The 27,785-nt window shown below is 42.7% G+C and overlaps 1 protein-coding gene across 1 annotated transcript in view; it reads right to left on the minus strand.

Moving 5' to 3' along the window:
- T265_01014 (hypothetical protein) overlaps nucleotides 1-27,785 on the minus strand; it is a gene marked incomplete at both ends in the record, with an annotated part of 71,612 nt that overhangs the window by 14,061 nt on the left and 29,766 nt on the right. Inside the window, 5 exons of the mRNA XM_009164929.1 lie at nucleotides 2,560-3,007; nucleotides 4,467-4,765; nucleotides 11,720-12,444; nucleotides 22,270-22,571; nucleotides 24,739-25,026. Coding sequence (XP_009163193.1) covers nucleotides 2,560-3,007; nucleotides 4,467-4,765; nucleotides 11,720-12,444; nucleotides 22,270-22,571; nucleotides 24,739-25,026 — 2,062 coding nt within the window. The remainder of the gene's footprint in view (nucleotides 1-2,559; nucleotides 3,008-4,466; nucleotides 4,766-11,719; nucleotides 12,445-22,269; nucleotides 22,572-24,738; nucleotides 25,027-27,785) is intronic.

Raw genomic sequence — 27,785 nt, forward strand, 5'->3', positions numbered from 1 at the left:
ATATATATATATATATGATGAGAATTCCAAAGTGGGCGACAGGTTAAGCCGGAGCGTTCTTGAATAAGAGGTTCGTGCCCAAAACGGAGTTCGGTGGTACACTCATTGTACATGTTCTCTAAGTTGGTGAACAAAGCCCCGTTAAGTTAGAACTTGTATTCGTCAGACATTTCAGTCCGTCGACTTGATGTTCTAGGGATAAAGGCTACTACCGACTACCCGGTCAATAAGCGTGCTCATTTAGTTGCAACGATCGATGTACGTAACGCTCCTCCATTTGAACCGGGTTCAAACCAAACTCCTGTTTGGTGGGTTCGAACCACTGGTTTTTAAAATACACAAAGAGACAGGCTCGAATGAGACCCCTGTTTTACCTACCGTCTCAGAGCACGAGTCCGACCAAAATTTGTGACCACTCTATAAATTTTCCGAGTGAAACATTGCCGATCTTTGTTTATCACTAAGTTGTTTGGAATTATGCTTTCCTTGAATTCTCCACAGTCGGTGGGGGAATGGTACTTTTCAACCAGGCAATGTATCTGAAACGCGGTATGTTCTGGTCTAAAGTCCTTCAGAAAATACGTTCTCGTACGTATCTTTGATTCGCACTGCCATTTTCTGAATGATCTCGTATTGTGAGAGTCGATGGTGTTTAATCTTGATGTGCACTTGAATATGCGCTTTCTTTTCAATAGGAAACATCAGTTGGCCGTGGCGGGAGAAGCCATTTTTCGTTTTCGCCAGCAGTTTGTCACCGTTAACCACAAGAAACGTGGTCAACAGTCACTTGTTTGCACCTCACATATGCTAATCAGACTGACCGATGCGACACATTGAGTGTTATGCTGAACATTCCGTGATCCTCAAAAAGGATCTGATGGATGCCAAATCCTAGACTCGGATTCAAAGATGGAAATTTTGAAGACTGGTTGTGGTTTGTCCTGAGAAGCAATTACATTCACTGTACTGGCAAGTCTGGTTAGTCATCAACATGGTTTTTCTGTCAATGGCGTGAAGTTCCCGGCCAAAGGGAAAAACTACCAACCTTTAAATATCCATCTGACCAGTCCCAGGTAGAAATAAATGCATATGGATGATTTTCCATGATTGGTCACAATCTGTTTTAGGCGCTAGTGGTTGCGGGATTTTGCAGAGTGCATACTCACATGACTCTCGTTTGAACGATCGTCCTCCTGTCCTGGCGCAATCATTCTGGTGACTCCACACCAAAGGTGGAGGGGAACCCTGAACTGAAGTTGCGCTCTTATTAGAGCTCATCAGCAATCTGTTTCGCCTACCAACATGCCCAGGTTCAAAGGCCCGAAACCAATCAGATTCATGAGGATTGTGAAAGAGCTCGGGTTCTTGAGTCGCTAGAGTTTCGCGAAATACCAGGAATTTCAGTGATTGTAATGTGGAATTCGAAACGATCTTTTCAGATTAATTGGGCATTTCCGCCCATCAACAGACACTTAGATGAAACAATAAATGTCAAATCCCTGTGGCTAACTTATTGTTGGGAGGTGAGGAAACACGTATTTATGTGCCGAACCATGAAGTGGTCACAAGGGTTCCGACTAAAAGTAATTAATAATGAAGATATGGCAGATCAGCCGATGGGAAGTGAATGTAACGCGAATCAAAATATGAGAAAGCCATTGACGAACAACCATGCCTCTCAGAAAACTGGAAAGCAATCTGTATACGACCCTTTAGTAGAGTCTCGTATTCGGAAACTACGAGTTGTGGTTCCCGTCTATCAACGTCACTTTCATTCGATTGAGGCCTCTGGGGGTTTACGGCGTTAAACGCCATTATCCACGAGGACTCTGATGATGGGAACAACCATAAGTTGAACAACAAACAGGCAATTTAATTCCAGCTTCGATATCACGTCTAGTCACTAAAATCTTCGTAGTAGAATTTGAGAGATTCTATCCCAAAATTCACTGACTCTAGTCCCAAGGCACATGCTCGCTGGGACATTGCAACCTTGAATGAGGAGGCTTGGTGACAGTGATGCTATTCGCTTACACACTCCACCCACATCACTAGGGGCTTAGAATATCGATTAACTCAACTAAACAGCCAATCAGGGGAAAGCTTATGTGTGGTAAGGTAGTTCAATGGGACGTTGGACTATCCAGACAGCAACGCAGTAACTTGAACTCAGGAAAAATCAACATGAAGCAACTTTGAACCTCGGCCGCTTCCAGGTTGTGGTGGCTGAATTTGACAGGGCCAAACGGGTTCAACGATTCTCGATTGCAGGATTGTGAAGATTTTAGACCAATTTACCTGCAGGCAATAAATTCTAGGAGATTTTCCTCAGTCATTTACTTTACACACACGTACTCTACACGTACGATTACTGAAAACCTCCAAATATATATATTAATAGTGCCATCTTTTCCATCGCTGTTGAATACGCTTGCTTAGCAGTGTTCAAACCTAATTAATTGCGTCTTCGATAAACGGTTAGCAAAGACCGAACGGGTCACCGAATTCGGAATGGGACAGCAGCTGAAAACCATTGAAAACAAGTGCGTTTTTACGTACCCGTTCGACCAACTCCAGCAGAACAATGTACAACAATTGGGCCTTGTTCGATCATGTTTGAATGGCCAGTGTTTGACGATGAAGTGTTCGCTCCAGAGGCCACAGTAGCTCGGATTCGCCGAATGAATAGTAAGAGAGGAACTGGGTATTCTGGTACCCCGTGGTCCGGCCAACTTGTGAACTGAAAGTGTTTGACCTCACGACATTCGTCGTCGATTCCACGAGCAGTTAGGTTGAATGTCCGGATCGTGTAGTAGGCCAATTCGATTGTGTCCACCGGTGTCACCGTAAGAAGTCCTCCCGCATATGCTTCCGGACCTCTGGTGGGCCAATACTGATCACATTTAATACGTGCACGTTCTTCCAGTCGTGTCATCATAACAATGATGAAAACACGCTGCTCCCAAATCATGCGCCAAAAATCCGAATATGTTTCCGGCATAGGACCCTGAGATAAACGAAACGAAATCGATGAAACTCCGTGGATAACATCAACATACGCTACGCATGCTAACAAAACTTTTGTGGGCGGGGGGGTATTTGCGAAATCTCAAGGGCGTTCAAACAACTGTCTCTGTTGTGACAATACTTAGATGGCGGAGAAATTCGCTTCTGTCCTTTAAATTATTCATATAGAATTACAATCATATTGGTAGGTGAGTTAAGCTAGAGTATATGTTCCATTTTTTCTTTGGAAAGGCAATCTATAAGAAACACAGCGCACAACGAAAGTGTACATTTCAGTTCACAGCTTACGGGATATTGCATTGCATAACTCCAAGACCGACTCAAGCGGTGTGTCTCTGTACTGGTAAACAGCATGCCATCTACACATTCCTGTTGTGACGCTGTGCACTATGCTTACGTGATCTGAGTTTCAACTGGTCATGAGAAGAGACGCATTTGAGTACAGAGTTATCCCTCGGGTGAACATGAACCAAGTGGTTACAACCTATCAGATACAAAATTAGGAGTCTCACCTGCACAATGTTTTGTAAAAAAAGGTTAATATTGTCAAGCGTCTTCTTGAAGTTTCTGAGACGCTCTTTCACCACTAAACAACGATAGAAACATAACAGAATGGCTCAATAGTCTCCAAATCGACCTTCCCTCAGATGCATAAGCGGTAACGTGAAGCACTTGAACTGATAGTGTAACGGTGATATTACTGATGGGGAGGCATGCGAGTAGTATGTGTTGTTCGTGGAATTTCGCTTTGTGTCTCTTGAAAAGAGATCTTTTGCGGAATTTGTGGAGCCACTTTGTAACATTTGCTTGGATTTGAGCAAAGAATGATTGGAGTCAATGAATATCTAGGAAAGTTCAAGAAGACGCGTTTAGGAGAAGATGGATGTCCAGTTTTTGTAAATAAGATGCAAATGAGTTTTGCTTCCCTGTCCAAAAGTCTGTAACCGGTCAGTTAGCATTTCCTAATTAAATAGCTCCGCAGCGAAGGCCTTCTTTCTTTCAATAGCAGTCACACGTTTCATCAGTAGCCTAAATCGTTACATCAATAGATCATAGCAATACTGCTGAATTGCCGCTCACTGCTGGAAAACGCCACTTATTGATCACAGTTTAATTTGTATTCCTCCTCTAGGACTGAACCTATGGTGGAGATATAGTTTGTCGTGCACTTTCAATGCCCTATCGGGTCGGAACCATGACGGAAATGAAAATATTTGAATTTTTGTAAGTGCCAGATGGACGTAACATATGATGCATCATCACGGATGCGACTGGTGTTTGGTGACTACCATATTTTATAAGTGAAAGGTAGCTGAGACACCGAATGCTGCCATCTGGACTCTTATTCTTTAAGAAAATTCAAAAAAATCACACTGAGAAGCCACTGTGGTTCACCCTGACATAATTTTCCCAACGTTTCCGAGCTCGTTGCCACTTACTTGGGTTGCTATATAAGCATTAGGGCGTTTGTATCCATCGATGTAATTTGCATTGATGTAGTCCGATCCTGGTACACAGTCGATTGATTGTAAAATGACCCGTGAATGGTCATAAGCAATCACATTGGCATAACGGTTCTTTGGCTTGTTTACCTCCATGTTGGCGTGCTCCCAAGTAAATTGTTGTTCCGTTTCTATCGATTCGTATTCCTGAGAGAAGAGTAGATTATCTGCTGCGGACAAACGGGCCACATGATCTGGGAGGCAGCTGATTGGAATCGGATGTTTCATTGGAGGACCTTGAAGTAAAGTAGGGGAAGTGAGGGGGTGAGAGGCGGATGCAGCCGTTTATCCTAACATTTCCCTATTCCTTGTGGTGTACGAAATGCATTGTGAATGCAGTACAAAAAGAATGTAGCTTATTTTCTGTTACCCCGTGTTTAAACGTCGTGTCTCTATTCTGTACTCCCACATCGTGCAGGTCTTGCACCGCCTTTTGTGAATCTGCAACATGGACAACGGATGTTCCTCAAACGGTGTCTCGATAAGACTCACTAACAGATGACGTATCGATCAATAATATGGAACACCAATTGCCTACATGCTTAGCAGGCTGAAGGAAAAAACTCAACCAAAAAGGTGAAGTAGTATAACATTGTGTTAGAAACCACCAGAATGTAAAGGTCACTGGACAATGTACGCACTTAAATGGGTAAGTTCCACTGCAGTGGACCGCAAATCCATCGACAAGTAACGAACATGAATTGTGTGTTCGGCTGCTCAAATTTTCTAAGCTCTCTAACCACACAGTAAGTAGACGGCAAAAATTCCGTAGACACTTAGCTCAGGGGATGCGTGTATCAATGTTGTTCATCGATTCATCCCCACATCGACAAGCAATAAAATACGGTGTCGGATGAGTTGCAAAAAAGTACTTGTCTGAAAAGCTGTACCTTAGTAATTTAATTTGGCCTGTGTAGGCAGTCACAAAAACAAGCATTGCAAAGATACCTGAATATGATTATTTTCATAGTTGGTGAAAAAGAATTTGTAATGGTCTCTGGACAGCCACAAAGAGCTGGCTGAACAGATTCTGGCTCCAATGGTAGTCAAATATTCACGTTCTTCTTGGAAATTGCATTGCGTCCTTTTTTTCTCCGGATATGCATGGACGCGATGGATGCGAAACTGTTAAACTGAGTGTTCATCTTGCTACATCGATGCAAGAGAGGCCCTGAACAAGAGTTATTGAATATAGATTTTCGACTTTCCTCCATGAGACATTTTTACCCCCAGAAACATACGGTCTAGAGTCCACGTTCAAGATACGGATGGTAGTTTGAAAGATTGGAGGGGCTAGGCAACCTGCTATTTGTCGTTAGATCATTTGAACTTCGGCTAAATTAGCATAAACATCCACCTTTAACGTTGGAGACTGATCGTCATTTTGCTATGCAAAAGACAACATCCAGATCTAGTTTCTTGTTTACTATGGTTTGCTTCTAGTGCTCTGATTCCAGCACCAGTAATTGTGCTGTGGTGTGCTTGACTATCACTGTTGGAATCAGTTGTGTATCAGGTTTCCAAAGCCGTGTGATCTGAACCACGGATGTTCCAAAGCACTCGCTTTTGTTTGGTGTTGCCATGTCATAGCTTGTGCCCGTGAAATACCCACCCCTCAATGTTCGGAATGGAAGACGTTCCTTCTGTAGACAATGGTTAGACGTGCGTTGTACGTGTTCCATCTGCCTAAACTTGCTATGACTTACTTGGCGCTCAAGAGACTCCAACTTCCACCAACTACTGACTTACACAACACTTGCTCCCGCAATGCGAGACGGTTGAAGTCTAATGGGACAGAAATCATGTTAAGGCGGGTAGAGCTTGAGCTGGAAACCCTAGACGAAAGCCATGCTAAATTTTATTCTTTCCCAAACATCCCGCACGACAGTATGGGTGTTCACCGCAATTCGGTATTTGTTGTAAAGTAGGACGCCACACAAACTGTGACTAAGTCAGGTATGATTAGAAATTTTGTTCATAGCCACCCAGATTTCGTCCGAACGGTCGGGCTCCTGTTCTGGCGTAATTATTCCGGTGGGTCCACACCAAAGGGAAGCACTGGACTCGAGTTTCGCTCTTATTAGAGCTCATCAGCACTGCGTATCCAATGGCCGTGCCGGGATTTGAACCCCGGACATCTGACATGCGAGGCGAGCACGTAACCACTTCTCCACCAACGCACGTTGGGCGCATAAAATGCCTAAAGACGGTAGTAAAACGAAAATAAACCACGTCTCAACCTAAATGACACCAATTAGGTCACAGAATACTTGCAACATTTTGTTTTAAAGCAACAAACGAAATTCGAGCCCATGACTTGGTAGTTGCTACGCCCAATTTAGACTGCCCGTGGTCAACCGGCGAACTGTTGGGACTGCTGTTCGGGGGGCTGCAGATTTGGGACTCCCTGAAGTTTCGTGAGATGCGCGCACTGGCGATGATTTTCAACAAGGATGAAAGACCTGCACGGTACTTCTCAGCTTTTCAAGATAGACTAACCTCATTTAAAGGACGAAATCTGGAGTGAAAAATTCCGAAATCTCCTTACACCATGAAGAATGTGGGTATGACTTGTTTCGCTCTGAGGTGCTTGCACGATGAAGCAACTAGTAAGTTTATCGTATTCCACGGACCCCATGTACGCATTCGGACATGGCGGTGGTTATTCCTGCCACTCATTGCCGTGAGTGTGAAGGAAATGGCGTAGTCTAACAAAAGAAACAAATAACTCGAATGTCATCATGAGATAGCGTAGCGTATTTTCTACCGAATGAATCCACTGGACTGACTGAATTGTTACCCTAATTATAACGGAAACTGAGAAGCCGCTGTACAAACCTCTATGAGTGAGATGCTATTGTGAAAATTGAGTGGATTACTGTTGACCACAATGTCCTCTGGAAGCCTGCGAAACATTTAAAGGCGAAATGATCAGGATTTTTCGTTGGAAACTTCTCCACTGAAACGAATAAACCCAAGTCTTCCTCTGGTTTCACTATGCTTATTTCATATTTATTTTTGATTTTACGCCACCTCGTTTAGTTCACTTTCCTGTAGACTAAATTTTCAGTAATGACCTTTCTGATGCCCACTTTTCGGCGCCCCCCTTTCGAAAGTGCCACACAGATCCCATACACATGGCTACTACTACAGTGAGAGAACAAAGTGAGAAAGGGCGTGACGTTTACGCAAGTAGACGTTCTTTTGCGGAGAGAACCGAGACAGGACTGCACGTATGAATGCAATAGTATCTTGCTTGGTGAGCTACATGAACCGAGGTCCTGATGTGCACCAACCCAATATCACTATCACTAATTACTTATCATTTACTTCAGTCCGCTACTTATAACCGCTATCATGTCTTCAGACTTGTACACACTTGCCCAGAAAGTAACCTACGTAACCAACTTGAGGCTTAGATTATCGGGAGCCAAGATCCAGTCTGTAGATCCAGGATGACGTGTGCAGTACTGTGTTGACTGTCTGTTCTTCCCTTCATTACAAACCCGAACGGTCTATGCTTTCCCGGCTTGTGTGAATGTTATGTAGATGACAAGTTGTGCCACTGGAATTTTTCTCCCCAAAAAGACACCTTGTGGCGCCAGGTGATTTTTTTATGGTATTGTATAGATCAGATACCAAGGTCGTCGGCACTCCCACAAGTTGGGTTTGAGAGTCAGTCCAACTATGAAGTTTTACTTGAGGGAAGATGTTCAAACAAATAGAAAGACATAGTTACCGTGTGCCAGCTACAATGCGTTCCGACTAGCGTAATGGTTCCCACACTTTGGTAATGCTTCAGTTCCCATAGGATAGGGAAAATTACCAATTTTTCAATCGAACTTTTGCAACTAGTGGGGCCTTGTAAACAAATGACGACGAGGACAATAGCGGAATATGGTAATATGGATATGGTGTTGCTCATACTTCTGCTCGCACAAACAGAAGTATCCAAGTTGACCCCATAACCTACATAGCACGATATTCTTACCATCATTTTCTGACCAAAAGTATTGACGCACCGTTATCGTAGACTCCATGGGGCAAATAAGTTTGCGAAATCTAGAAAACTAAGCCTTGTATTACTAGGTTCTTCCCCAGATATGTAAGAACAGCGCTTAGTTTTGCCAGGCCAGAAGCTGTCACCTTGAGAGTGTGTTCAGGCTTAGGGTTGAAATGTCTGGTACTCTGCTGCCCTAGGTCTACCCATGAAACCAAAGCAAAAGAATAACAGGGGAAGGATTCTTCCTGCTTAGAGGTGGTCTGGGATCAATCTGTACTGTTTTCTGCTGCAGGAGTGCCAACGCATTAACACTGCATTGTTATGACAAGCATATCCATAATTATGGAAACAGCAGTCCTACGTCCCACAGACGAAGGACGGGTTAAAAAGGTCGGCCCGATCGCCAAATGGTTGACAGCAAGCACCAACAAGCTATCTAACACAGTTGAAAAAAAACGAATAAAAAGCTACCGAAAACCCGGTGCGACCCCAAAAATATCTCTGCCTGGATAAGCGGAAAATATTGCTTCGATTGCTCCGCTTTTGAAAATCGATCGACTAATTTAGCTTCTGGTACATTCAAACTACTTTCGCATTATATCGACTGGTACTACATCTACAAAACGAACGTGAGATCTCAGATCAGTTATGTTCTTCAAACTTCTCGGAACGGGTCCAGATATGTTCATTAATCCTATCATTATCTGATTATCTTGATACACTGGCTCGCGGTACTTATGGGCTTAGGTGGTAAGTCAGATTTACCACAACTATTCAGATCAGCTAAACATAAAAAAATTTATTTTTGCGGACGGAGTGAAGTTCTACCAAGGCCGGAGGTGTTCAGCCCACGGACAATGGAAAACGTGTAGGTTCAGCAAGGGTGTTTGCTAGCTATCTCGCGAAGGTCACCAAGCACGAACCAAACGTGAACTCAGTTGTTTCACGTGGAAAACAGTCAACTCTGTAGAACTTCCGGGGTGCATAGCCAGATTTGTTGAACAATTTCAGGAAAACCGTGATTGCGAAACATCGCTACCGTAGTTCGACAGTGTCAGGCTTAACTGGTTGTTAAACTGTTGGAAATTCTCCGAGGGTCAATTTCAAGAAGAGTCCGAGAAGCAATGCTCTTAGAACTATCTGCTCGAGCTATTCGACTCAGTTGAATGATCAAGAATACAGATAAGACTGACAGTTATTCATAAGGATGCATGAAAAACCAAATAGGCAAGAGCCGAGGGAAGGGCAGTGGGCTGGTGGATGGGACAATCCCGGGTAAGCAAGGTTTTCGGAACTGAAAATACTGATGACTTCTTTCATTAGGTTTGATAACCAGACCGTAGACAGATGTTAGCAAAACCATTTGCGCAGAACACTACCCAACATTTCCCACGCAAAATTGTTTAAGCGATTCATTGAAATCTCGGCTAGTCGTTCTTGAGGCAATTACTCATAAATAGGATGTTGAATCAAACTTGAAATCAGCAACATCAGTTCAAGTCTCGTCAATTGACGAGAAAGAATGTTTTCTGAGGAGCATGTTGAGTTCTTCCGCCCATGATAGTATATTGCTGGCAATTTCATAGGGAAAAAGGTGCTCGAGGAGCGTCATTCTTTGCAGTAAACAGCAGTCGTCGTTGTACCTGACCTGCCTTCGACACGTTCGAGCACGCGAAACTTTGTGAGTGTCTGGTGTCTCCACTAAACTTCTACCTCTTACAAGAGCACTGTGCACTAGTGAGTTAACTGTATATTACGGGCTACGTTCCCCACGTCCAGTGAGTTCAAATTAAGCAGTCTCCTCTCACCACTTCTCTTCAGGTTTTCAATCGGTCTGTATGGGAAACTGCTCATGTCTGTTAGAATCATCAAATCAGAGATGCCGAGGAAAGTCAGCTATTTTTTGGGAAAAAATCTTTCGCAATAAACAAACTACGTACATACAATAGATTAAGCTGGTTCCGTCATGTGCATTTTATGTCACATGATCATCTACCTGCCGACGCTCCCTTGATCATTTCTGCATCTAGTGGGTAGACAGTTTATGACTTGGCAGTATCTCAGCCGGGTTGTCAGCTACTAGCTTATTGGAAGGGTATTCCAGGACGCGGCACACTAGTAATAATTAACATGAACCAGTCACGCAATTGATGGCGGTCCAGCTAATGAGCCATCACCTTCAACGCATAACTGTCTCACCTCTCACTTCATCAGAAAATTTGGACACTAATTCCCCGGTTAAGCCATCATTCCCAATGCGCAGCAGTTTATTCCCGCTCTCCCATTAATCGTAAAAAAGACATTGTAGATAGTCTGTAACAAATATGCCTTGCTGCATGCTTTATAGCCCAATAGTAATGATAATACTGATAATGGTGGTACCAATAATAACAGTAAGTGACTGAGTACCGTAGAATCTATGGTCATCAAGAATATTAATAATTAATTGATAATTATTAATTAATAATTATTGATAATTAATTAATGATAATTAAAACAATATTACCTACATAAAGGAAAATAATAACAAGTTTGCTGAAAACCCTTCGACAGCCAACAACAAGTTTTGCTCTTCTTGGGGCTCATCAGGTAGGCGCAGTCCCCGAGTTTTCGTCAACCTTATGTTCTACCCAACTTGGGGACTGCGCTAAGAAGGGCGAAACCGGTCGTGGGCTGGCTGTGAGTTTCCAGCAACCTTTTGAGTAGTTTCCTTTATGAAAATATACTGCGATTTCTCTAATATCGTGCCAACTGAATCATGAGGCGACCGGTATCCTTCTGTCCCGGCGCAATTATTCTGGTGAGTCCACACCAGAATATGATACTAAGTAAACAGACTGCAACTGTGTGTTCGGGGTTTCGGACAATTCACACTCAATGCAAATCTCAGCGACTGCGTTTAAGCCACTTGCCAATTTTTCACACTTAACGGGATGTGTGGTATCCAGTTTGACATGAATAAGGATAAAATTTTTTCTTAGTTCTGACCTCAAAGAACTGAACGTAAATGGCAATAGTCACAATGGCACATCGCAAATTTATGAATTCACTCAGTTATCCCGTATCCCAACGAGAAAATATTTTGCCATTTGAAATCAGTGACCCTGCATTCGCTCTCTTTACTTACATATGTACCCGTGATTAGACCTGAAGATTTCAACACAAACGGCGTGTACGTAAAACATACCTTTGGTCTCAAGTGCCAACGGTTGCATATCAAACATTTGGTCTTGGCCTCCATCATGTCCCGGCAGACGGTTACGTGCAATAACAAGGCCATCGCAGATCCCTCCTGATTCTGTCCCATATGTCAGACCGGAATTCAAGTTTGACCCTGCCCCTCCTCCACTTCCGATGGCGCTTGGGGGACCGGTTATGGAACTCGGGTGACTGCCAGCATGACTACTAAGTGTCCCACACCGCATACTGTTTACAAATGGGCTCAGTCCTGGATGCATATTTGTGTGAATGTTGGTCAATTCTGGATAGGCACCAGTTTGAGGATGCATGTGCTGCATTGGTACGCTACACAAGTGACCTGAAGTTTGCTGACTAAGGCGATCCATTCCAGTCATCGGGCTCCCCGTTCCAGAGGTGGCCAGTCCACTTCGACCGGCTGTAGTGATGGAAGAGAACAAAGAGGGATGTGTAGGACCCATTGGTGGTGAAGACGGAATTACATGACTTCCAGGAACACTACTATGCCCTGTTGCGTAGCTATCCCGCTTATCTTCCAGTAAATGTGTCGAATTCTGTGCACTGATGTTCGACGCCATCAGATCGATTCCGCTGGTAACCATTGTCAAATTGGTCCCGTTCGGAGCACCACAATCGTTCATCCGCATCAAAGGTTGCTTCATGCTAGGATCGTTTGAACCCATATGATTCATTAGTTTCGGACGTCGCCTTCGACTGTGTTGTGTTGAGGAGAGAGAGAGAGAAGAGAGAAAAAATGCTTTATTTTATTCTGATAACATATGTAGAGAGCTTAACACTGTTTGGAAACCTATGAAAAGGACCATGAGGTAAACATAAGTAACAATAGAATTCTGCACAAGTATGCATTTCAAGGCTGTTTGAATTTCTTCATCAATTCTTAAAGTTACCCATCTCTAGTCTTTTCACAGGAAGTAGCTTTTTGTAAAGAGCCTTCTTCTACTGATTTTTAATGCTTCGTGTAGCTCGGGTTTGAGGCCACACGGCAGTAATTGGATTAGTCTCTACGAGCTATGAAATTACTTGACACTAGAACAGATGCTTGTATGATTGGGCTAACAGGAACGAAAACAAGATACTAATGATATTACATATAGATCACTTTTTTGGAAAAAATGCCCGAAATTTTTGGTGCTAAAATATGTACTCTGATGCGAGAAGATGCATAATGATGAGACATCCATCTGGTCCGATCCTCAACACTGCAAACCTCGCTGTCCATATGCAACGGTGTTTGGGGAAAAATGCCTTTATGTGGTCTGAAACCTTGAGCAGAAAATTGGTCAAGTGTCCGATTTCTCCAATGCCACTGTTTCAGTCGGTGCAGCATTGAAAATCAGCTTTCTTGAACAGTGTTACCGTGCACAATGCAATCTGTTACAATTCTGGACAGTTTTCTTTAATCTCATTTCCTTTTTATAATCTGGGGACTCGCGCTATAAATTTTGTTCGCAGGGATGAATTTCTTGTGTCGTTTACCAGTGTTTCCGTATCACTCCAAGTACCTGAGTGCAGCTCTCCCCTACTGGCCCCAACCCGTCGGCAGTTGTGTTGAACGAAATCCCGACATCCAATGATGTAACCGCAATATCAATAAACTCGCTAACATACAGCATCGGTATCTGTATTTTGTTGTTCGGTACAGGAAAATGCGCGGCTCCTTAGGTGCGCAATGTCAAGGCAAGAGATCCTTCCGTTTTCAATGTCGTGTGAACTGCAACCTTCGTCAAGCCAGTTTGTTTTGAACTGCTCCCACAAATCGATCGTATCACGCGTCTCGTCGTACATCGCGCCAGCCCGTTAGACAAGAGCAATGAGCTCCACTGTAGCTGCGTATCCGTCATGCGATCCGCAGAGCAACTGCTGTCGCTCGGCCGACCCAATGAGCTTGCAACATTAAGTTTACAACGCTACTAGAGTTGTGAGAATGTGGGTCTAGAGCCATGTTTCAATGCGCGCACTGAACGGGACTGTCAACATAGTCTTACGATATTCGGGTCATTTAGAGGGTAATACAGTGACGTCTGGATCACTGAAACCGGTAATTTTTGCCTAAAAGCGAAAGCACTGCGGAGCACGTCTGAATCATGACTATTGACCTCACGGAATAAACTGGCGAGTGTTTGTAGTCGTCATGACTATGACGGTCGGACTGGTCAAAACTAATCGTAACCAAACGGTCGATTTTCGACCAATTCCCTTGACCACTTTGACGTTTCGCTTAACTCTTGGCTTATCTGGTAGACGCGTTGACAGGCTTAGGATCCACCTACGTTGATGTTTTCAATGATGTTTAACAGACTGACCGAGTTTGCAGCTCGGTCCAACGGATACAGCCCATCTGGGAATAAACCATCAATACTAGACATGAAGAATGTCTTACTGTGCAAAATGTCAACCTGGAAATTCCGCTAGAGTTCAACACCTCGAGTTGGTGACAGGAAAATACCTTTCAGCTTTGACGGACATCACTTGCTGGACTGAAGTGGACATAAACTTAAGCCGTCTTTTTGTTAGGTTTTTACTCTTAAACTGTGGGCATTTCCATCTAGTGTGATGCTTAGCGTGGAAACAGGGTAGATGAGATAAATCCTGGTAATAGAAATGACGCATCGGTGACATCCAGCGGCCGGTTCAACGTTGAAAACCCATTGGAATGACTATATAATTACCCGCAAAAACCTGTAGCTCCATTTGGTTGATTGCACAATGATTGGTGAAGAATTTACCGGAGATAACAGCGGATCGGTCTATTTCCCTGTAAAAAGTTGTATTTTAACGAGAATTCATAAGTCTATAAGTTTAGAAAGTAGTCAGTTCACTTATTGCTCGGTCGAATGGTTTTCAAACCTTTCTGTAGTGACAAAATGTTCGATAGTTTCCGTTTTGTCCACCTTGGTGACAAATTCGACCTCTCCGGTTAGCTCGCCGTAACAAAGTTTATCTGGCCATTTGAATCTATGAGTAACAAATTTCCCTAAACCACGAGGACACTGGAACAGCTCTGCTTCATGAATTAGACTGGGATTGACAAGACGAACGCCTACGAAACATTTTTGCCGTTTGCAGTGTGGACAGCGGATCGACAATGACTCATTGATAGTATAAAGAAGTTTAATGGAGATTTTGTCCTCTAGAACCACTATGCAGCTGCTTCATTCTTATTTGAAATCATCGGGAGTGCGCATCTCGCGAATTTCCAGGGAGATTTGAGTGTCGCTATATTCTAAGTGAAAGTTAATTACACCACTAATTTGTCGCTCATGGCCGAACGGCTTAGTTTTCAACTTTTCGCTAAGAGGTTACAACTTCAAATTCGTGAGGGGTGTACTGGTAATGAGTTCTAAAAGAGATGGAGTGACTTTACAGTGCTGTCCAGCACAGATTAACTTAATTTGCTTGACTTGCTTGAAAAATTCTAACTAAAAATGTGCTTTGTTTCTAGATCTGGACTGCATTTTCTGAGCAGATAGTAGGTTGCTTTGTGTACAGCAGTGTATATAATTCATATACGGAAGACTTCAGATTTATGTTAGTTACATAGTCAGATACTCCCTATAAATATCATGATATTTGTAATGAAGTCGGTCATAAACGCCATTATTTCATGTCCATCTCAACCACTGGTCTCCACCACGAGTTTCTCTGACTGACCTAAAGCGTAAATGAACATAGCAAATGCTTTATTGACCCTTTGAGTTTTAAGCCATCCGAAACACCATCTGAAGTAAGAGTAGCTCCGTTGTTCCGGTTGAAATCTTAGATTTGATGAATCACAGACAAAAAGATCATTCTGATTGGCGTAATCCTCGAGTCTTCAGTTTTCAAGTTGCGAGATGGATAATAGGTGTTTGATTAGATATAATGACCTTGACTCATTGATATTTAAACACTTATATTTCTGTTATTACTACGTTTCACTACACTGACAGGTATATCATTGCGCCACCAAAGATGTTACGCTATGTGTATATTCCAAACCCGAGTTATAACATTAGCTTGGCACGGTGACGCTACGAAAGAATACCCCATCGGATCACACAAAATATATTCAGTATGACAATTTGTCAGGGCAGTCCCTCGGTGATGAACCACTAACAAACTCGAGGTATCTGTTACTTCACCCATTGGCCCCACACTGTGAAAATTTCATCTCTGATGTGCGCATAAATTTCTCTTCTGTGCTTGGTGTTTTTCGTCGGGGGTAAGCTTCCGGTGGTAAGCGTCAATTAACCGCATTTCCTGTATGGTATCAGGGTGTTTTGATTACCGCGAATGGTTTGTAATACCTCAGTGTCACCACCGTCACCTCGTCTAATGATTTATACAAAACTGGTACTCTGCGCTTTGCAGGTGAAAACATCGGTGTGATTAAAGTGCTAGCGACTAGGCATAAACCAATCATTGCAAGTACTGAAGGGAAATTCCAAACGGTGTTTTGGAACCATCCACTTGGCTTTTGAGGCGATCACCATTCAGTGCATGACATTGTGCCACAAGGACTACTGTAGTTTATTCCTAGTGAAATGCCTGTGTTGACAAATGCTCTTTTGTGTTCGCAAGAGGTATAATCTACACCACATATCATAACTGAGTTCACTCAACTGTCCATTAACAAAGAAAGCGTACCATTCATGTTGGTTGTTGGTAATGGCACACACTTCACAGTGAAAAAATGGATGACTAAAGGGAATCAACCGTTGCCACGCATTCACTCCACCGCGACATCGACAGATGGACGTACTGAAAACTTCGCTACTGCGCCACTTATTCGTTGATTCCAGCGTCGCTTTTTTATCGGGACTAAGGATTAAACAATATCCCAATGCAGTTAGTAAATATGGGCCATGCAAACTGAGAAGAGTCCTGTACGGCTACTTAAATCGTGTCATTTCAAAAATAGTCTGCAATGAATTCCGTAACCGGAGAGTCAATGGATATCAGTTTGTGATTGATCATTTGCAGTGGCGCCCCATCGGACAAGTACAGCGGTAAAGTAGAAGGCTAGTTCAAAACATCGTACAGTGCTCCCATATTCTTGGTAGAAATACAACAACAATAGCTGCTCAGTAATGGGTAACTTTGAGTGCTGCACCGAGGCAATGTGAGAGCTTTCACGTTTGTTTTACTGGCAAGGAGAGTTTTTAAAAGCATTCTTGGGAAATGGTCTTGGACCGATCTTTCTCTGCTCGAACAATTACGGTAATTGGGTGGCCTGTGTAGATAACGCTTCTCAAGTGCTTGTCTGCTCTCGTTTTACGACAAACGGATAAATGCTCATTGATTCTCTGCGGCAAGAGTCGTGTCGCTTGAGTCACATAGTTTGCGGGGACATTTGGAAACAAATAGAAGAGGAATGGTGGACAAACCATCGGTCACTGCCGAAGTGTGCCCTAATTTAAGTTAAATCAAACATCCGCCTTGGGAATGCGGTTGGGTAATGGCTGTGTTGACTTCAAACAGCAACTGAATGTATATGAGTGTTCTGGCGAATATTGTACTTCTTCTGCTAATTGATATTGGCTCCAATATCTCCGTACGAACTGGTCCGGTTAACCATTCTAGTTTAGAGTTCTCCGAATGACCTGCAGTTCAACATTCAGTTTGTCAATTTGACAGACTTTACGGGCTCCGCGGACCAGGCATCAAGTTTAATATGTCCGAAGTAATAATCTCTAATCTGCGAAGAAAACCATTTTAGTATGAAAATGTAACCAACGAATTCACTCCTTGATCTAGATGGTATTACTCAGGTACACTATCTATAATGACCACGTCAACTTAAGTTTACAAGATCAGCCTTCCAAAGTACGCTGTTAGTTGTTTTACCAATGTATGTACGTTAAATAATGCTGCTTCGAACTAAATTCCGCTTCCATGTGGTGAAAAAACCATTGTAACATATTAGAGACTACAGTCATCATTGTCAAATCAAGAACATGCCGAGAAGCATCTGAGTGTTAGTGGACGTGACGACGCGGACAAGTTGTAAATCTAGCTATTCTGTTTGTATTGGCAGAGTGTTCCTTGGTTCTGGAATGTGGATAATTTCAACCATACTAAAATACTGTAATATGCGCATTATGAAGCCTAGTTCCGTTGGACCAAATTAATATGCACCGTGCTAGAATAACACCGCGGTTGGCTTTAAACTCTTGCAGGGAATCCTAGTGGAATTTCATTTCGATATCTGTTTGAAGATAAATTGATTTAACATGAGACTTATCTTCTGAGCTTAGCCCATTATCTATGTAAGTTTGGCTGCCCAAACCGACTTTTAATTAGCCTGTGGTGACTTGCACTGACAAGTAGTTTCTCTCATGTACTGGGAATAAATGGGCTTTGTAATAGTTAATTTTGTCTCTCGTCAATAACACTTGCATTCATTTCCTCACTGAATCTATTCTGAATGCCCTGACATCCTAGGCACTAACCCTTCACTTATTACTATTCAGGACGTACAGAAATAACGGAATTCGTTTGTTGGCCGCTCCTTTACATCAAATGGTCATTTGTGATGTAGTCTGCCGAGACTCTGTAAAACAAGTCTTGTTCTCTTGTCGACTAGTTTTCACGGAGCACACCAAACAGAGTTGTACACAAACACTTTCTAGACCTCTTAGCTGTAATCAAGCCGATGAGGGGTGGAACGGTCAAAACGTTCAAAAAGTTTGGATAATATTTATCGATAATTTCGGAAAACAAGTTATTCTTGGAATGACGAATTCTTTTCGAATAATTCATCTTCAAGCTTAGAATAATAACTGGGGATGAGAAACACGATGGCCGACAACGGAAAGAAACAAAGTTACTGACTAGTTAGATTCCAAAAACGTGACAAACTAGACCGTTTCATTCCATTTTAGGCTATCTTGTGTAACTTAATGTTATTATACTGAGCTTCGGAGTGAATAATTCGACAATTTTATAAAACAACTTGTGCTTTTCGTATTAACCCATGAGCTCATTACAATTAGGTCAAACGACGAAGCATCTGTTATCATTGAAAATCACTTCTCGGAAGTCCTCGGCGGTTAGCAAACCTGTGAATCGAAACGGGATCTTACCCAGACCCATGTGAGTGGCAATAAACCAACCGCTGTTTGAAGCTGATCACATAATTTACGACCAAGGAAGAAGTCTCGAGTTAGCGGTGTTCCAGTTTTGAGAACTATGTTGTTGTTTACGCGGAGGAAAACACAATCTCTCGCATCTCTGTCACATTGTTTTTTTTCGTATCATGAAGGGGTGAATAAGAACCGGTATATATTAGAGTAATAGGCTGGCGCCTGTTTGACCTAGAACGCTAATGAGATGCATTTTCATGCTGCCCACACTCGTGTATAGTGATCCCGGGCTTCGGAGACCCGAAAAAATCAAGGGTTTTCGGTTAACCTAGAGTAAATCTTCTGAAATTAGCCTAGGTAAGTGTGAGTAATACGCCAGGTTGACCGAGTGTATTTGAAATTTCATTAACACCGCCTTGGAGTGTTATAGTTTATACTGATGGTGGTCATTGGACAACTTCTGTTTGTTCGCTGTTTTAGATGGCCTGCATGGACACAATTAGATTTGTTGGGTCTATTTTTGAGAGATTCTAGCTACCCGCATTTATGTTTCACTTCGTCGATTCCAGTTAGATCATTTCAAAGGAGGCACATTCAGCAAACAGACTAGTACCATGCTGTTCTTTTGGTTTACAAACTAAACCTTTTCCCGTTTTGAAAAAAGTAGATCTGCAAGTTCGCCATGAATTAATCGTGATTTTTGGGGCTTGGTAATTTTTCCTCACAAAAGTACATTTTATGGACATTTCAAACGTTACTTTCAAACAGTAAAATAGACTAAAGCTGCGGGTGTTCTGTATGTGTCGTAATCGGATGCTCACGCTCAAATTGCTTTTTATCCCAGCAGAGGATTTCTTTGTTTACTGTCTTCTTAGTGTGATCCAAAGTCAAGAGCCGTGAAAACCAATGTCAACAGCTTCTTGTTTCGAAAGAAGATTTCGTCTTGTAGGCGAAGCGAATTATACTGAAGGACCATGGAGTAATGCACCGATGTTTCATTCTTATTGGCGCATCTCACGGAATCCCAGGGAGTTTCGAACAAGTGACCCCTCGTATAGTAGTTGAAAAAAAATGTTCAGCTACGAGCGGCCCATCAGCAGTGTGATTAACTCACACTTAGAGAAGACGGTGTCATTTATTAATCAATCACAAAATCACATCCTCCCGGTTCGAAACTCCCTAGAGGAAACTCCCTGACGATGATTCTCCATGAGAATGAGGCAGCTCCACAGTGCTTCTTGACTCTCTAAGGTATTGACTTTAGTATGTTCACCTGGATGAAGATATATCCATTGCAACTTCTCAAATCTGCTGAAATCCCAACAAGCTTTGCGATGCCAAGATCACAAACAAGTTTGAAGTATCACTCTGAAAGTTTTCTGGGCCATGTTTTGCTGTTGCCTACGTTTCATTTCAAGGAATCGATCGTGTTAGTCTTTCAGACATGGAAACAAGTGGGAATTTCAGGCTACTACCTAACACACCTACCATCCTACTGATGGGCGTATTATCTATTGAGTCGAGTCCAGTGGTCAGAAAATGCTTTTGGTATTGCATGGGGCTTCTTTTAAGCACAACGCTGATAGCGTCTTCAAATAGGGCTTAGTTCAGTGCGACAACCGTGTACGTACGTTGGAATGGGTCGAAGCACCCTATATCAGCGTGATGCAGAAAAGCATTCCAAAACAAAAGGAAAAGAATAATGGGTTAATGAGTAGTGGGCAAGAGATTAGTACATCATTGGTTGCGTGACATTGCTAAGTCAGTGAATACCTCCAAACATTGATCTGGTAGGTCTCTAATACTCCAACCTTGCAGCCGACATGCATTTTGCAATATTTTCCATGCGTCGTATCCAAGTCTTGCGCTGTCCACCTTGTGATATCTTCCAGTCGGAACCTATCTCATCAAACAGAGCACGGCGACTCAATCGGTTATCTGGCACACCGATCAAGTGTCTCGGTCAAAGTAGTTGGTGCGGTCAAATCAACTCCACAATTGGACCAGCAGTTGACTTGTTTCCAAAAACCATTCCTTTGCACTTAAGTATTGCTCATTTGATGTCCCAATGATGCACATGCAATGTTTCCAAGGCAACAATATTCAATATTCAACGTACAATGACCAGGATTTATAGCTGTAAGGCAACACCAGATGCACCGCCGCGATTTAGATCCTGGCTTTCACCGACAGGCTAATGTCAGGTTGATCCCAGACGTGCTTGAATTAGGAGAAACTAGAATGGGCTTCAACGGTTCTAGCATTCATTTCGTCATCAACTCTGCCGTTTGATTTGATGCGACGACTCAGCTAGTTAGCTAGCTGTCCAATGTAACCAGTGATTATGATGCCATGGCAAGCTTTGGGGTCGCAGTCACGTTCGTCCAATCTTGTAGCAGCACTTTGCTTTGTACAGGCGCGCAGCGCACACCAACTTTCTTATTCTTATCCATTCAGCTCCAAGTCTCCCCAAGTGCACAATCCCCCTGAGTGTGTTGTCCTAAAGAACTTCACTAGTTTGAGCAAAATGGATAAACTATTCCGTCATAGCTTCAAATGAAGGTAAACGTGTAATCCCCACAGCTACAACAAAACATTAATCATGTGAAAGGTGAAACAAGCAGGGCGATTCACGTGCATGGAGGTCGTTTCGTAGAGTGGAGGTAGCATGGAGGCCTCATGTGACGCAAAACCGAAGTTCCAATTCCAATGTCCTTGGGGACATGCTTTGATCTTGAGCACTAATAGTAACAGAACTCGACCCCGGTGGCTTTCCTCGGGTATGCCCTGGTCAGAATACTTGTGCCAAGACAAAGAGAGGATCGTTAAAAGAACTTAGCAAATCCAGTAACTAGAACGTGGACCTTCAGGTGCAACACGGATACCTACTCATGGACTGTACAAGGAACTCGTCATCACCCGAATAAACATTGCCACATTAAAGAATTATAGTGACACACATGGCTGAGCAGATTGCGAACGTACCACCCCTGAATTAATTTCAACTTCTGGGGAAAATATCAATTTCCACGACCGCGTACATTGCGTACAATCATCAGAAAGAAACACGAAGGCGTACGCACTCGGTGAAATGTAATAAAAATTGGGAAAGTTTGTTAGACATGACAAAGTGATCAGATACTAATTTGCTTCTGTGTGAATTTCTGAAGCATATTTCGCATCCTATACGCCTTTTTCTTTAGGCGAAACAGTGTTCCGAATCTATAAATTCCCATGTCATTCATTTTCCGTAGGCAGTGACAGCCCGATGCAGTATTTTATCAGTCTTCATTTGCTACTTGTGTTATGTGCAACCTATCAAGACTAACAGTTTCAGTGCCACCAAGAAAAGGCATAAATTTAGATAGAAATCACAGCAGTAACCAAGTAAACCACTGCACGAGTAATAAGATATCAAGCACTTGGGAGTTTTTAGTAAATGACCAAAACTTACTGCATAACGCATCCGAAGGCAATACAGATAACTGCGACCAGTGCCAACCCGACAATGACCGCCACGATGGCTATAACAAAGAGGTCGTTCCCAGGAAACACCGATGTTGCAAATATGCCACGTTCTTTCACCTGGCTATCACGTGAGTCGCCATATTCACCAATGTCCATATTCACCACCTGGCTAATTGGGACGATTTTCCGGTCCGGCCCGAATCCCAGTGACCAATCAGAGGAGGTGCAAGCATTCGGGCCGGTTGCAACGGGGTGGTCGTTTTGGAAGACACAAGCACGGACAAAGGCCTGAAGCAGAAAGTCATGGAGGATTTCGCGTCACACCAAACCTTGCTTCGACTAAAGGGATGAGCACAGTAAAAACAGAGTTGTTTCTAACTACACAACCCAACAAACTGCAAGTATGCCTTATGAGATGACTAACACACAGCTGGCCTACTTTGACAAAACTTCCGCTTTTAGAAGGCCGAAAAAACTCCAGTTCTGCAAAAAAACGGTCACCTTAACCATTGATCGCCCGTGAATCCGTAAAAATGTGTGACTTTACAGGAAGCCTTGACTAGTTATTATTCGTTCACTCCCTGAGCGTGGAACAAAAAGACGTGTGTTTCCTGCTCACAACTGGCTTTGTTTTACTCATGACCAGTTTCCTGTTTGTGTACCATAAAATGCATCAATCAATCCATCTCATGAAGAGAATGAATGAATCATCTTCGAAATGTTTGATTTACTTTTCGCTCAGTTCGACAATCCTCATGCCTTTGGTTCCGGATACAGGTCTTTCAGTTTTACCGCTAGTCCGAAGAAATTCAGATGCATTCAGTTGAAGAATATCATAAACGAGAGATTCACTTGGGTCTCCCGTGAAAACCAAATTGATTTGTCGAAATTCAGATGCAGTTTCCCCACATACTTGACCAGGATCACTTTGTGCGAAAAAAAATGAAGTCGATACTGCCCGTTGGCGCTTCACCATTATATTAGGGTTCGGATACCGGTGCAATTCCTGGCTGTACCATAAATAACAGGTTGGTCAGCCTGACACACTGGCCATCTCTCTCCAGGTTGCTTTCAGTCGCGTACCTGAAATGGCAGCAGTTTCCTCCTCAGATTGTTTCAGTTTCTAGTAACCTGTGAGAAGTCTTTCAGTAAAATTTTCCCCATTAGAGTAGGGATCAACATGCTATTGCCCTAACAGCTAGCACCGGGCGGGATAAGACCACATTTGGCCTCGGCTAGTCACTGAAAGTTTCAAATCAGTTTAGACAGTTGCGTCTAAGCGGAACTTGTTTTCGTTCTGAACTAAATTACCTTAGTCAACAACTTCAAGTGAACCGGCGACTATCTGTCTTGCACACACTTGGTGTCTGACGTGTTGTTGTGTTCACCCAGATTGTACAAGCACAGACGTCAGGCTTAACATGTTCTCAGATTGCCACTTGGTTTTTTATGACGGTGTAACTATAAGTACTGTCATTTTTTCCCATAAACGTGTATGTCGTACCTCTATGTAATTATAGAAAGGATTAGGAAATGTTAACCGATCTGAATAACAACATTTTCACCTGTAATTTAGGTAAAAAATTTATTTAAGTGAAATTTTACAAGTACAGCTTGGAGATTCACATCAACCACACGTGTGTTACTTTCCGTATAGTGTCATCTATTGACTTTGTGACGGGTAGATTTTTCTTCGCTGATGTTGAAATCCCATGTAACAGTCCTGTGTTCAGAAGGTGCAAAAATTCTTGATAAAGTATCGCGGTATGAAAACGGTGATATGTTCGAGTTAGTTCCAAGAGAAGTAAAGGTTGATTCGACTGCTAGAAGATGACTGGATCGTTTTTCGGTCACTTGTCATTGAGGAGGATACAAAGATAATCAAGAGTCTTTGGAAATGTTGCATTCGATTTCAGAAAAACTGGCCTATTGAGGCAAAATGCATTCACTGTACCCATCCCTTGAACGAAGAAAGATAGGTAACGATGTTTGTTTTGTGGGAATTTGATGTTGTTGCTCCAAATAGCAGGCATTTCGCAAACGTACGTATTTCTTTCGAGTGCAGACTTTGAGATAGCATAACTTTAAGAGCGGAGGAACCAACCGCTCTATGCTTATCTCATGTGTCTTAATATATGCACTGGTTGTCATGTCCATCTTTCGGAACTTACTGGGTGTGCTATGTTTCTACTGGAGTCAAAAACCCAATTAATTGTTAGCGATTTGGGTCTGAGTTGTGTGTGCTCCATGGTTGTTTTGGTCAACTGACCCATTAGAAAGCCCCTTCGTTTTAAGAAGACAACTGGGTACGAGGGTATGCACGTAATATATTCATACTACAATCTGTAGCATCTTTAAATAAAGACTTATTCTAACCTCCACATATTGGTCTACTCTGACGGTCAGATAAGATGAAGACACTAATCGAATGTGCTACCCAAACTTGCCAACTCACCTTGTATTCCTGACCATCAACAAGAACCTTGTTGTCAAAGTTCACTTCGGCATCCATTCCTAGCGAAAATGGGTCCGTTATTTGCGGACTACTCCGCCTGTCGCGCAGCACTGCTTTGGTGTTGGACGGCGTGTCACGCGTGTGACGCATAAGCGGAGTGATTGCAATCAAAGCACCAAGAGTAAAATTCCGTGCACGCCGTGGTGGGGGGTCGAAGTAGTCTTGCTGATATCTGGCTGCTACGTACCTGGTCCCAGAACTTGGCAAACCTCGCGAAGTTGTGATGGTCTGCGAAGGGATAGGATTGAGAGGGAACATAGTTTGCCAGTGGAACTACTCAAGGTATTTTTGATCACTTATTGATCCAGTCAGAAACGCTACTTTGGCCTGGTAACAACGAGTATATGGCAAGGGGCAGAGAGAATCTAGAAAACCTCAACCGTAGGAGCCTGTTCGTCCTTAAAAAGCTCGGTAGACCGTGTGACACTTTAATAAACAGTTTTGGGTCATTACTTCATGAACCAACCGTTCATTGCCTAATTTGCGCGACCAGTAAATTGGATTTCTACGTCTTATTTTCGATCTAATCAGCTGTCGAGTGATTCAGACAGTTAGCCAACTACTAGTGCATAGTCAGAAATATCTGTTGGTTCTCCCCGAGGATCGGCGACAATTCACATTAGATTGCCTAGCCCTTCATTAGCAGCTAGACACAGTCTGAATGGGCTATCGGGTTTTCAGGCCAAGAACCACGCTTAGAAAGCGGTGAGCTCACTTCTTCTTTGCTCAGTAGATCATATAGTTGGCTAACCGATTCATGTGTTTTCGTCACAAAATGCAGCTACAAGAGCAAAACACACATTCACCATACCGTTACAGTGCTCCCTTCAAAAAAATTCTGATGACACATGAAATCGTCAACCCAAGTGACAACCATCAAGAATCGCAGCTGTACTCAACCACACCACACGATCCGTTTCTAGAATCAAGCCAAAAATAACTTTGCCAGCCTTATGGGTTAAACGGAGCTAGTATAACGCTGTTTTCGAGAAAGTTTGGTGACAGTCGGCAGATTTATTGCTGTGTGACACTTTTTGTTTTACCAACAGAATCAAAGATTTGAAGATTTTAGGCATTCATCGGAAACTATACATTATATGGCATAGGTCACTACTGTCCAGCGCCTGCTCTTCTAAGTGAACTGATCTGATGATGAACACTGAATGTAGCATCCTTCTGGAAACCAACTTTTATGCGCAATGAAATGCCCAAACTAAGATTTGGAGAAGCTGGAATCACCTAGAAATGGGCTACGAAGAAACGGATGTTTAGGCAGGTTCCTTAAGGTGTGCAAAAAATCCAAACATCCAAAAAATCTGCTCATGCCTGTATTAAGAATCGGTTTGTCTATGCTTACTTTTCAAAGGTTATATGAACAGTGAAATGTCAGAATCATATTTGAAGAAGCCCTGTTCATTGCACTTCTGAAAACGTTTTTTAAACTGTCTACCTTTTTGATCAGAATTGAACAGTCTGTGCAAATTTACTAGACGAATACCTAAAAACTTTAAAACCTGTTCGAACGACGGTAACAAACTTAGCGATTCCATCTGGAACCAGAAATTTCGTCAATGAAAAAGAGAGCTATGAGGCCACCCAGAATTCGTCCATATCTCCGAATCCTCTCAACCTACAATTCCAAAATTAAAGTGGATTGCCTCAACCCAAAATAACTACTGGGTATACATGGAGTTTTGATAATAACAGTATACAGCCCTAGTGATATCCTTCAACATGCTTCGAGTTTGTCAACCGCTGCTGTAACCAGGACAAACAAGGGCGCCGTTTTGGACAGAACAACCTTTCCTGAGTGTTTCCCAATAAGAAATTTGCGTACAGAATACGAGCCGCAACTTTTACGCTTATGTATACCATATCATCAGCAACAGGTGCTATCCACGAGCTGGATATGCTTTGCAGAGTAACTTACCGACAGTTCATCCGAATCGCTTAAAAATGGTACAAGAGTAATCACAGCTGAGGCCTGAAAACGGCAAGGCTTTGACGCACAAATGTGCGAAAAGTAACCTGCTGAAATTAAGTGATAATTGTAAGCCTTCCGGTTAATTCATCAGCATACTACTTGCAAAAGATTGAGTGGAATCGAGATAAAGGTGCTTGGGCGAGCAGAGAGTTTTATGAGCACCGCATCGACTCATTTAACGAGTTGATGTTGACCAAAGCTCTAAATCTCACTATAACTACCGGACGAGTTCGAAAAAATGTACTAATCTACCTAAGTAGCAACATAGAAGTTTTCTTACTTGAGTAACATATCTCAGCACAAAAGACTTGAGTGGACTGACTAACACATAACTTGGAGGTCCAAATTGGAAAAATGGCATTCAGTCAAGTCATAGATTGTTGTCCTCGTAGTTCAAATGACGTGGCGTGTTACTGGCGTTACCGGGGCCTACTATCTGCACAATGCTCTCAGCTGCAAAACCTTCACGAGTGTAGTAAAACTTCCCCCGTCAAAATGTTGCATTCTGTTGCGTATGTGCTCAAACCAAAAAGCGTACTAATCTGCATCCATAGTTTTGCACCTCACTGAATTTCATTGTTCTCTGAAGCAACCAAGCCTCTGGGTGAATTCTTCTGGGATAATATCCCAGCATCGTCAAGACCCCGGGATGCCTAAATGGGGCTTATAAGTTTGGACTGATACTCCCAATTCAATTGCTCCATTGCTTTAATCCATCAGGTACACGTCATAACTTTCGGAAATTCAATTCCATTGTGCGAATACTGAGCCCCGGTATTACCTCAGAAAATAGGTAAGTTTGCAATGCCCACACAGTGGTCCATGAGGAGATGTCTGCCTCCATCTAGGTAATGTTGGCAGATTCCAGCGGGATTTCACCCTCCGATAGCGCGGCCCTACACGCTGCCTACTTAGATAGATTGTGATTTCCCCACCATAGAATAGAACTGGATTTGAAACAGAATGAATTAGATCGGCACGTACGAGGGCGTCTTTTTGGACC

Source organism: Opisthorchis viverrini (assembly GCF_000715545.1).
Source record: "Opisthorchis viverrini unplaced genomic scaffold opera_v5_10, whole genome shotgun sequence".
Lineage (NCBI taxonomy): Eukaryota > Metazoa > Platyhelminthes > Trematoda > Opisthorchiida > Opisthorchiidae > Opisthorchis > Opisthorchis viverrini.